This window comes from Schistocerca cancellata, chromosome 3 (assembly GCF_023864275.1).
Source record: "Schistocerca cancellata isolate TAMUIC-IGC-003103 chromosome 3, iqSchCanc2.1, whole genome shotgun sequence".
Taxonomy (NCBI): domain Eukaryota; kingdom Metazoa; phylum Arthropoda; class Insecta; order Orthoptera; family Acrididae; genus Schistocerca; species Schistocerca cancellata.
In genome coordinates this window covers 271,464,178-271,476,338 of record NC_064628.1, presented here as the reverse complement: position 1 = coordinate 271,476,338, position 12,161 = coordinate 271,464,178, and the positions used below count along the sequence as shown (strand labels likewise).

At 42.7% G+C, this 12,161-nt stretch overlaps 1 protein-coding gene across 1 annotated transcript in view; it reads right to left on the bottom strand.

The window, feature by feature from the left end:
- Window positions 1–12,161, bottom strand: part of LOC126176254 (uncharacterized) — a 63,316-nt gene that overhangs the window by 21,161 nt on the left and 29,994 nt on the right. Inside the window, exon 3 of the mRNA XM_049923400.1 lies at window positions 10,985–11,188. Coding sequence (XP_049779357.1) covers window positions 10,985–11,188 — 204 coding nt within the window. The remainder of the gene's footprint in view (window positions 1–10,984; window positions 11,189–12,161) is intronic.

Sequence of the window (12,161 nt, the reverse complement as noted above, 5' to 3'; positions counted from 1 at the left end):
CGTGAAACGTAAGGGGAAAGTCTTATGCACTGACCACCTGCTATCAGCCTGAAACTTTTAAGTGATGTCAGTACCGGCCGTGAAAGTCTACACTGTATAATCTGTTAGATATTACAAGAGCAATGACTCATATTATTATTTAATCTTTTTGTTATAAATTGTAAGGTGATGCATGCTGAATTACCGTTACATTTACCAAGAAAGAATAAACACAAAACTCAAAACAGCATTTTCAGCCAAGAAATAAAATTGTTCAATAAATTGTCCAAGAAGAGTAAAGAGGCTACTAAAACAAATTTAGTTTAAAAGGAGGTTTAAAAAGTATCTGTCAGTCAATACATTCTATACATTGAAGGATTAGTCGGGCAACAAAGGTTCGGTAAAAAAGGAACACATGTAAATACTAATAACGTTAATAAAGCATATTTCATTTCAGCTACCACTTTCACACTATTTATCGATTCCTTTTACTTTTCTGGAAAAAACTTGATCCCAAAGCTATCCAGTGTATAAAACGCACGCCTTTTTCTCTTTCTTAGGTTAACATCTAATTCGCTATAAAGGAATGCTTACTCAGTTTTTTCAGGCTACCGAATGGCAGTTGCAGTTCACAAAATGGAAACAGACATCGTCGCTATGACCATGACATTAGCTGATAGCGTGTGTAGTGATATGTTATTAAACAATATGTGTTTAGAGTGTGTAGTGTATGCGGCAACTGGGAGTGAGAAATGAATGAACAGTGTAGCACTGGCTTTTTATTAATAAATAAATTCTTTGCAAAATGCTATTATATACTAGGGATAGACCAAATGAGGTAGAACTGTTTTAAACACACTGTTCTTACATTCGGGAGGGTGTAACTCCAGTTTTTATCTGGCCATCCTGATTTAGGTTTTTCCGTAGTTACCCTAAAGTACTTCAGCCAAATGCCGGGATGGATCCCAGTATAAGGCCACGGTTAACCACCTGTCTCATGCTTGTCAAACTAGACCTGTAGGTATGTATACAGGATTTACCATAATTAATGACGCAAACGCATTCAGTTGAAAGTACACGATACTAGAAACAACAAAGGGTAGCAAACATAGACTCTAAAGTTCATACCTTAAGAGCTATGAGCACTTCTTTATCTTCTGTACAATGAAACAAATCTCTTCTATTGCAAGCTCTTTGTTTTCCCTACTTTGGGAGGCGGTAAAACACACCAAAACAAGAAAAAATTGTCAAGCAGACATGGGCTCTAAAATGCATACCTTCAGAGCTACGAACACTTGTTCAGTAGGACGGATGTGTTTCACAGTAACAAAGATGAACAAATGTGCTCAGGGCTCATATGGCATGCACTTTATAGTCCAGCTTTATTGGACATTTTCTTCTTGTTTTGGTCTATACTACCTCTTCCCAAAATACCGGAGGAGAGGTGTTCCCACGTGGCGCATCCCAGGTGGCGAATACGGGCTCCTCAAGAGCTTCGCTGGCGGACTTGAGCGAAATAAAATAGCTCTCGCGGATTAAACACACATCGCATCAATCTCATTTTTCATCCTTCCGTATTTCATCCATCACCGTTCCAGATCACATCTGGAATTGTAAGCACTGACATGGAAAGACACTTGAACGTAGATGGGATAATCAAATGAACATGAGGAGCCTTCTATCGAAAGAATACACCGGTGTGTATAGTCACATCAAGATTACCCAGGTGAAGACATCATTCAGATACGATGGAGCGTCACCTAGAGGGCTAAGGTGAATCGGAGCACCTAGCGACGCCTTGAATAAACAAAAAAATATGCAACATATTGTACGCAAGAATAGGCTTTAACAAACTAGGATGTTTTGCGTATTTTGCAACAGTAAGAATCATTTCTTTAATGAAAGTCTGTAAGTCGAAACATCTAACAGCTATCTTATATCAACACAAGACAGTTATCAAATCAAATGGTTCAAATGGCTCTGAGCACTATGGGACTCAACTTCTGAGTTCATCAGTCCCCTAGAACTTAGAACTACTTAAACCTAACTAACCTACGGACACCACACACATCTATGACCGAGGCAGGATTCGAACCTGCGACCGTAGTGGTCTCGCGGTTCCAGACTGTAGCGCCTAGAACCGCTCGGCCACCCCGACAGTTATCAAAGCCCTTCAGGAGTTAGTCATGCGTAATACTGATCAGGACACGATGGAATCGGGAGGATATCGGCTTTATGAGGGACCACCAGAAGAAAGGGTAGTGGGAAATATTCTCCTGTTCGGGGTGGGTATCTTGGTAGACAATAGAATATTGGAATCCATTGAGGATTTTTCATCTAACCCCCCACGAATGGAATTGTTAACAATTAAGGTGGACGCCAAAATCTACACACCGATAAATGTTCACGCTCCAGCTAATGTTAAAAACAGAACTGATGAGGATGGAACAGAAAAATTTTGAGTGAACTTGACTAATTGATGATGATGATGACGATGAAGTTTGGTTTGGGGCACTCAATTGCGCAGCCATCAGCGCCCGTACGAAGTCCCAAATTTCGTCACATTCCAATTTTTTACATAGTCGAATCTAGCCACTATCACGAATGACGATAATGATGAAATGATGATGACAACACAAACACCCTGTCCCCGTCCAGAGAAAATCCCCAACCCGGCCGGGGCCAATTGATAACAACCGTACCGGAAACTTATATAAAAATTCTACTTGGAGACTTTAATGCAAAGATAGGATGAGGGAAGATATTTCGAATTGTGGTGAGGCGATGATCAGCACATAAACTTACAAGGAGAAAAGGAGAGTGGTAAACTGAGTTGTGTACTACACATGGGTTGGTTTTGGAGACAGAAAAGTTTAAGGGAATACCACGTAAGTTAATGAGTTGCAAATGTCCCAAAGTCAAGCTAGGAGAGTTTCAGATTGATCATGTGGTCATGGATCGGAAATGTCGTACAGAAATATATAATGTTAAAGGCCCCCGTGGGGTCGATATTGATTCAGAGCACTATAGGTAAAAATACAAAATCAAATTGACGTCGAAAAGGAAAAACAAACCTCAAAAGTTAGGTCGAAGGAGAACTAATGATCCTAGTTATATTATTAATAATCCGATTCATTACGAGAAATCTAGAACAGCTGTAAGTGACAATCTAGCAGCAATTGTCAATTGATTAAAAGTTTTGGAAACGGAAGAGACATGCTTGATGGAATGAGGAAAGCGATATGGTAATCCTGAGCAAGCATGACGCTTGGTTAAGTGACCAACAGAAGAAAACTGAAAGTTTCAGGGAGAAATTAATCAACTGTAGACGATCCACGGTTATAGAAGTTAGAAAGGTCAAGATGAAATTTCAGCAGGACTCCCTAAAGTCTATCGAGGAGGCTTTCAGTCGCCATAAGACGAGAGATTACTATCAGGTATTTAAACAGCACCAATCGAAATATACTCCACCTACCCTTATGATGAAGGATATGAACAGCAAGGTAGTAAATAACGATTATGACATAGTATGAAGGCTTTCACGACCGGATGACATATCTTCTGGTAAACCCTCCGGGAGGTAAGGTCGTGGTCCATGAAACTCTTCAGCTCCTAACGTCAGTCGGCAAGACTCACCGGAGGAGAAAGATATCCAGCGCAGCTCTGGACGAAACGTTAGGAGCTGAAGAGTTTCATGGACCACGACCTTACATCCTGGAAGGTTTACCAGAACGATTATGACAGTTCAACGATTTTGGCTGAATACTTCAAACAGTTACTAAATAGTGCGCAATCTGAATATTATTTGGAATTTGACCCTTATACGAGAAATAAGTTACATCTGCCACATCCAGACGAATTACAAGCAGCGATTAATTCGCTTAGGATTTAGGTGCGAATTGAACAGGATAAGATTATTAAGACTAAAAGAATGATTCGACTTAACTGTCTTGCATTTGCAGACGATTTTGCGTTGCTAGCAAACAATATCGATGAAGCGAAGCTGCAGATAGGAGTACTAGAACCATTAGCGCCAAAGATGGGGTTGCAAATTTCTTTGGAGAAAACAGAAATGATGCCCATCTTTCTAGTTGGCACATCACATACTATACTCCGCAATGCTCAAAAAAGTAAGGTGGTGAAAAAGTTTAAATATCTTGATGAGATTGTTACTTGGTATGCCAATGAAAAAGCATTAATAGGTAATAGAACATTAAAACTACAACGAGCACAGAGAATTACGTCGCCAACTTACAAAAAAGATCTATTTCGTTAAATGCTAAACTTCGGCATTATTCCAACGTTGTTACACCATAGGCAACATACGGAAGTGAAACGTTATTTAAACTAAACACTCAAGCAACAACTGATAAATTGCAGGAAGTTGATAGAAGAACACTCCGAACGATTATCAATAAAAACATCAAGTTAATGGTAAATGGAGATTCTTTTCCAAATCAGTGGTTTACCAAATAAGTTAATCCATTGCTGATGCAATGCAAAAAAGAAAGGTTGCATTTTTCGGACACATTCCTCGTTTACCGAATACTAGACTCCTGAAACAACTTTTTAACTACTTCTGAAACAGTAAGACAAAAAAACAACTGGTTTAAAGAAGTGCAAAAGAATCTAAATGGAATGAACGCTACCAAACGTCTGATTGAACACAGGGAAGAGAAGCTGCAGCTGAAGAACAAATACATACGACTTACATTTAATGTAATCTTTGATTTTAGTGCTCCATTGTGGGCGTAAAGTATGTAAATAAACAAACACGCAAGAGAAGGATGTAATCTTGTATAGTACGTGAAACATGTTATCTTGGTTTCTGTTCCCTCAAACTTTGCAGTTACCTCTACTGTAGAAACTTTATTAACCTATTCGCTCCTGCAGATCCTTGATTTGGTTCTTATTTTCGTAAGACTGTACGATATCAGCCATGAAAAACCAGGGCATTATGCTTTTCAGAGACATCTATGGCCCATCCAAGTCTTAGGCCAAACAAAAAAGCCGCAATAAGTTTTGTGAAAAGAAATGCTCCTAATTTCTCGAACTTCCCCGAGTTGCTCTCTTGAGTACACGGCTCGGAATGTAGCTGCGAGATATTCACGTGAGCTGCGTGTCCATTTTAGAAGGCACACAGAAGGTTCGCTGCAGAAAGCACACAGTAGCGACCTGTGTCACGCGATGAGAGGCATCCTGTGGCCGTCATCTCCGGACCGTGACGCGGGTCTCGAGTGTGTCGCAGAAGGGGCTCCACACTCCAAGAAAGTTTCCAACTTTTTATTGCCGGTAACAACCACTTCTCTTGCCATGGTTGCTGATACCTCACAAAACCTGAATAATTTCGAAATGGCGACACCAAGGAAAAAGCAGTCAAACGTGACGAATATTACGAAACTTTCAAACACGGACTGGAAGTTATATATCGCGTGCGTGACTTAAGCAGTGCTTGCTAAAAGACCGTCTTAGGACGATACAGGAAGTTTCAGAAGGAATTCGAACTGAACAGTGGGCTTTAATGCACCGCCTGTGATGAAGTCATTAAAGACGGAGCTCAAGGTCACATAGGAGAACGTATAGCACGTTAACATTATTCAACTCCGTAATAAATGAATTATCTGACTCACCCTGGACTGTGGCGAGAACTTTTACCATAGCTTCGTTTGACATCCTCTTCTTTTCGTTTTCGCGGTTCTACTACGGGGTCGCCATTGTTATCTAGGTTGAGGTAATGTTAATGCCTGGATGACCTTCCTGACGTCACCACTCCCCTCTCCCAAACACACACAGCGCACACATACGGCGTCAGAATCTTGTGTACTCCATCTGACGGCGTCTAAAGTACGAGGTGCATTCAAGTTCTAAGGCCTCCGATTTTTTTTCTAATTAACTACTCACCCAAAATCGATGAAACTGGCGTTACTTCTCGACGTAATCGCCCTGCAGACGTATACATTTTTCACAACGTTGACGCCATGCTTCCATGGCAGCGGTGAAGGCTTCTTTAGGAGACTGTTTTGACCACTGGAAAATCGCTGAGGCAATAGCAGCACGGCTGGTGAATGTGCGGCCACGAAGAGTGTCTTCCATTGTTGGAAAAGCCAAAAGTCACTAGAAGCCAGGTCAGGTGAGTAGGGAGCATGAGGAATCACTTCAAAGTTGTTATCACGAAGAAACTGTTGCGTAATGTTAGCTCGATGTGCGGGTGCATTGTCTTGGTGAAACAGCACACACGCAGCCCTATGCGGACGTTTTTGTTGCAGTGCAGGAAGGAATTTGTTCTTCAAAACATTTTCGTAGGATGCACCTGTTACCGTAGTGCCCTTTGGAACGCAATGGGTAACGATTACGCCCTCGCTGTCCCAGAACATGGACACCATCATTTTTTCAGCACTGGCGGTTACCCGAAATTTTTTTGGTGGCGGTGAATCTGTGTGCTTCCATTGAGCTGACTGGCGCTTTGTTTCTGGATTGAAAAATGGCATCCACGTCTCATCCATTGTCACAACCGACGAAAAGAAAGTCCCATTCATGCTGTCGTGCGTCAACATTGCTTGGCAACATGCCACACGGGCAGCCATGTGGTCGTCCGTCAGCATTTGTGGCACCCACCTGGATGACACTTTTCGCATTTTTAGGTCGTCATGCAGGATTGTGTGCACAGAACCCACAGAAATGCCAACTCTGGAGGCGATTTGTTCAACAGTCATTCGGCGATCCCCCAAAACAATTCTCTCCACTTTCTCGATCATGTCGTCAGACCGGCTTATGCGAGCCCGAGGTTGTTTCGGTTTGTTGTCACACGATGTTCTGCCCTCATTAAACTGTCGCACCTGAGAACGCACTTTCGACACATCTGTAACTCCATCACCACATGTCTCCTTCAACTGTCGATGAATTTCAATTGGTTTCACACCACGCAAATTCAGAAAACGAATGATAGCACGCTGTTCAAGTAAGGAAAACGTCGCCATTTTAAGTATTTAAAACAGTTCTCATTCTCGCCGCTGGCGGTAAAATTCCATCTGCCGTACGGTGCTGCCATCTCTGGGACGTATTGACAATGAACGCGGCCCCATTTTAAAACAATGCACATGTTTCTATCTCTTTCCAGTCCGGAGAAAAAAAATCGGAGGCCTTAGAACTTGAATGCACCTCGTAAATCCATGCTCAAGTGTGAGGACGATTTCTAAATGTCTGTGTAGCGTGTAACTGCTGCGGGACGTGGGTACTAGGCCGGTATTTACCTACTTGGATGTCGGAAACCGCCTAAAAATCACGTCTAGGCTGGCTAGTTCAGCAGCCCTCGTCCTTAACCCGTGAGGCGTATTCGATCCAAAGCAGGTTCGCCTCCCTTTCTTCTAGAAGCGGTGCTTAAACGTGCTCGGCTGTCATGGGGGAGGGTTTCAGGAAGCTGTAGCTTTCGGCAAGTATTATGGGTATGACATGCTATGTGTATTAACATGTGGTTTGGATCGGTTTCTGTGTTCTTGGTCAACTGAATGTAAATCACGAGGTCTGACTTATGAAGACGAAAATTTAGAATTACGTCAGAGAACCCACATACCGAGCAGATTAAAATGGTTTACAAGTTTGAAATATCCACAGATGCATAGGAAGGGTTTACCGATGCGGTTAAGGGACTTGTGAATGTCATTACTCTTACCTTCGCAGATCTGTAACGCACAGCTACTGATCAGTAGCCCACTAAGGCGGAGATATCTACCGGCTGGTAACTTATTATTTTCAAATGTGGTTTAGTGCAGCCTACATATCGCGGAAGTGGACCTTAACTAACAAATCACAATAGCTTTGCAAGGGTGACACTAAGTATCTGCGGCCCAGCGAGTTGTGTGTCGTAGCGATAATTTTATTTATGGAGTTCAGAGAGCAACGTTAGGCAACTGAATAAAGTCATTTTCACTTATACTTCTGCCATTGACCGCTAGATGGCAATGACTTCGTTTTCATAGCGCCAGTTGTCTTTAATTCGTCGTAGGTCAGCCAATTCGCACGAAATCTTGGTAAATTATATACACAAACCTTTCTTGTAAATCAATCTACCTCTTAGTAGAGACCATATCAAAATCCCTGTTTCCCCGATTTGCTGAGATTAGCCTGAACATACGCATAAGATTTCGATTGATTGTACATATGTAGAGAAGAAGAAGAAGAAGAAGAAGAAGGAGAGGAATATTTCCCATCCCTCCTCACCGACATTGATCACCAGCACATCTCCTATGCTGGGCCAAACTACATTCGAATAACCCATTGTTTCATCTCTGATTTCCAACCCTGATATGTTGCAGCGTCTTCACAAATACATCCTTCCGTCCCTACATCTACACACACTCCATATCCTACCCCAACGCAACTTCAACCAACTCCCCCTCCCACACAAAGAGATCCGCCCCTATATTTATAGCTCCTACGAAATTTTCCTCTCCATCCATCCCCATCTCCTGTAGCCACTACGCTAACCACGCAGCACACTACTCCTCACGCTCTGCCTTTCCCACCGACTGTATTCCCCACTATCCACCTCGATTTCTGCCTATTACGTTCATAGTTTTCCTGCTTGACAGGATCCTATCTTTTTATCCACACCCCTCGCCTCTATGGAACATACTCTCTCCTCCGACAGTACTACTCACCCAGTTCAGCACTGGACGCTCGTGGAATCATATCACTTGCTCCGTTCGCCGCCACTGCCTACCATCTGGAATGGTCTGAGGATGGTCAAATACTGACCGAAACTGATTATATCTACATCTACATCTACGTGATTACTCTGCTATTCACAATAAAGTGCCTGGCAGAGGGTTCAATGAACCACCTTCATGCTGTCTCTCTACTGTACCACTCTCGAACGGCACGCGGGAAAAACGAGCACTTAATTTTTTCCGTGCGAGCCCTGATTTCTCTTATTTTATCGTGATGATCATTTCTCCCTATGTAGGTGGGTGCCAACAGGATGTTTCCGCAATCGGAGGAGAAAATTGGTGATTGAAATTTCATGAGAAGATCCCGTCGCAACGAAAAACGCCTTTGTTTTAATGATTGCCACTCCAATTCACGTGTCATGTCTATGACACTCTCTCCCCTATTTCGTGATAATACAAAACGAGCTGCCCTTCTTTGTACTTTTTCGATGTCATCCGTCAGTCCCACCTGATGCGGATCCCACACCGCACAGCAGTACTCCAGAATAGGGCGGACAAGCATAGTGTAAGCAGTCTCTTTAGTAGACCTGTTGCACCTTCTAAGTGTTTTGCTAGTGAATTGGTTTGCTCTACCCACAATATTATCTATGTGATCGTTCCAATTTAGGTTATTTGTAATTGTAATCCCTAAGTATTTAGTTGAATTTACGGCCCTCAGATTTGTGTGACTTATCGCGTAATCGAAATTTAGCTGATTTCTTTTAGTACTCATGTGAATAACTTCGCACTTCTCTTTATTCAGGGTCAATTGCCACTTTTCGCACCGTACAGATATCTTATCTAAATCATTTTGCAAGTCGTTTTGATCACCTGATGACTTTACAAGACGGTAAATGACAACATCATCTGCAAACAATCTAAGACGGCTACTCAGATTGTCTCCTACGTCGTTAATATAGATCAGGAACAATAGAGGGCCTATAACACTTCCTTGGGGGACGCCGGATATTACTTCTGTTTTACTCGATGACTTTCCGTCTATTACTACGAACTGTGACCTTTCTGACAGGAAATCACGAATCCAGTCGCACAAATGAGGCGATACTCCATAGGCACGCAAGTTGATTAGAAGACGCTTGTGAGGAACGGCGTCGAAAACATTCTGGAAATCTAAAAACATGGAATCAATTTGACATCCCCTGTCGATAGCACTTATTACTTCATGAGTATAAAGAGCTAGTTGTGTTTCACAAGAACGATATTTTCCGAATCCGTGCTGGCTATATGTCAATAAATCGTTTTCTTCGAGGTACTTCAAAATGTTCGAATACAGTATATGTTCTAAAACCATACTGCAGATCGACGTTAGTGATATAGGCCTGTAATTCAGCGGGTTACTCCTACTTCCCTTTTTGGGTATTGGTGTGACTTGAGCAATTTTCCAGTCTTTAGGTACGTATCTTTCTGTGAGCGAGTGGTTGTATATAATTGCTAAATATGGAGCTATTTTATCAGCATACTCTGAGAGGAACCTGACTGGTATACAAACTGGACCGGAGGCCTTGCCTTTATTAAGTGATTTAAGCTGCTTTGTTACACCGAGGATATCTGCTTCTTGGCAGTTGTTCTTGATTGGAATTCAGGAATATTTACTTCGTCTTCTTTGGTGAAGGAGGTTCGGAAAACCGTGTTTAATAACTCTGCTTTAGTGGCACTGTCATCAGTGACTTCACCGTTGTGATCGAGCAGTGAAGGTATTGATTGTGTCTTGCCTTTGGTGTGCTTTATGTATGACCGGAATCTCTTTGGGTTTTCTGTCAGATTTCGAGACATAATTTCGTTGTGGAAATTATTAAAAGGATCTCGCATTGAAGTACGCGCCACATTTCTTACTTCTGTAAAATATCGAAAAAAAGTTTTTGTGGTCGAGATTGTTTGTAATCCATTTTTAAGTACTTTTTGAGGCAGATAGCTGTTTCTTCACGAGATATGTTCTCAAAAATTACTTCACATTTTAAGTAAAAGTACAGTGCTTCAGTGCTTTTTTTTCACAAGAATATCACCTTCCTGGAACGGTTTTTAAAGTATATGTTTTCGGTTTTTAACTGATAGCCCCAAATTTTGTTTCGATTCCTCATTATAATTTTTTTTGTACGCTCGGCTGAAGAGCGGGAATTTGTGACGCTGACAGCCAACCCCCAGAGCATACGGGGCGAGGGGGATGAACTAACAATAAAGAACAAAAACAGAACAAGAAGAGGGAGAAGAAGATGCGAGCAGCGCAAGTGTCATCAATAAGGCGCCAGCGCAGAGAGGTGGCAGCCACGGCCGGCACTCACGGAGGCGAGGAAGTCCTCGAGCAGCCGCAACTGCTGCAGGCGGCGCTGCGCCTCGGCCCCCGCTGCTGCGTCCCTTCGCCTCCGGCGCCGCCTCCCAGAGATGACGCCTATCTGCAGCAGCACCGGGTTGGCCGCCAGCGCCGCCGCCGCCCCCAGCAGCGCCGCCCCCGCCAGCGGGATGAGCAGGCCCTTCAGCACGGAAGCCTGGACCCGCACAAGTAATAACACTCTAAGGTAAACAGCTAATTTCTGATCATTGTTCTCTGACTTACCTGTATTGCTAAGACGCAGTCTCCGATACACTCGTCCATTCGTGACCCGTAGTGTCTTAGGATAGAATATAGACTGAGAGTAAACCAAATATGCGAAACTAACGATAAACTCAACATAAAAGTGGGGGACCACATGGTAGACGAAGTGATGGAATTCTGATAGCTTGTAAGCAAATTAGCCCATGACAGAAAAAGGAAGGGTGGAAATAAGAAGGACATTCCTCGCTAAAAGAAAAAAAAACATAGGTCTTATCATGCAGAATAAAATTCTTATAATGTAGGAAGGTTAATTGTGTCAAGGTTGGATCAATCGCGAAATGGAAACCACAGTGATCTCAAAAATGTGTTCTTTACAACATTTAGCTTCACCTTCCTGCTACTTTTCTACATAGTCGCCACTCCAACTTAGACCTCTGTTGCAGTGTTGTACCAACTTTCCAATACTCTCATTATAGAAGGAAGCCTCCTATGCTTACTGCCCTTTATCTAGGCTGGTCTTCAGCTCATTGTGACAAAATAATTACCTCATAACCAGCGGTTCACGTGAGCGGAGAGATGAAAATCAGTGGCAGTAAAGTCCGGGCTCTATGGTGGGTGATCACTTTCCATCGAAAACGCTCCAGGAGTATCTTGGTTGCAGCTGCAGTGTGCGACCGAACTGTGTCATGAAGGCGGGCAATGCGTGATGGCAACATTCCTTTAATGCCCTTCGTAGACGATTTTCTCGAAGCGCCTGATCCACTCGCTGAATAGAAACATTAATTGACACTCGCTTCCTTCCCTGACCGCCTGCATCATGAACCTCTGTACGTCTTACTTGAAAGTTCCTGTAGCATTGCCACACTTTGCTATCCCGCATGACAGTTACGCTACGCGGATTGCATGAAATCAGGCGAAACCCGTCT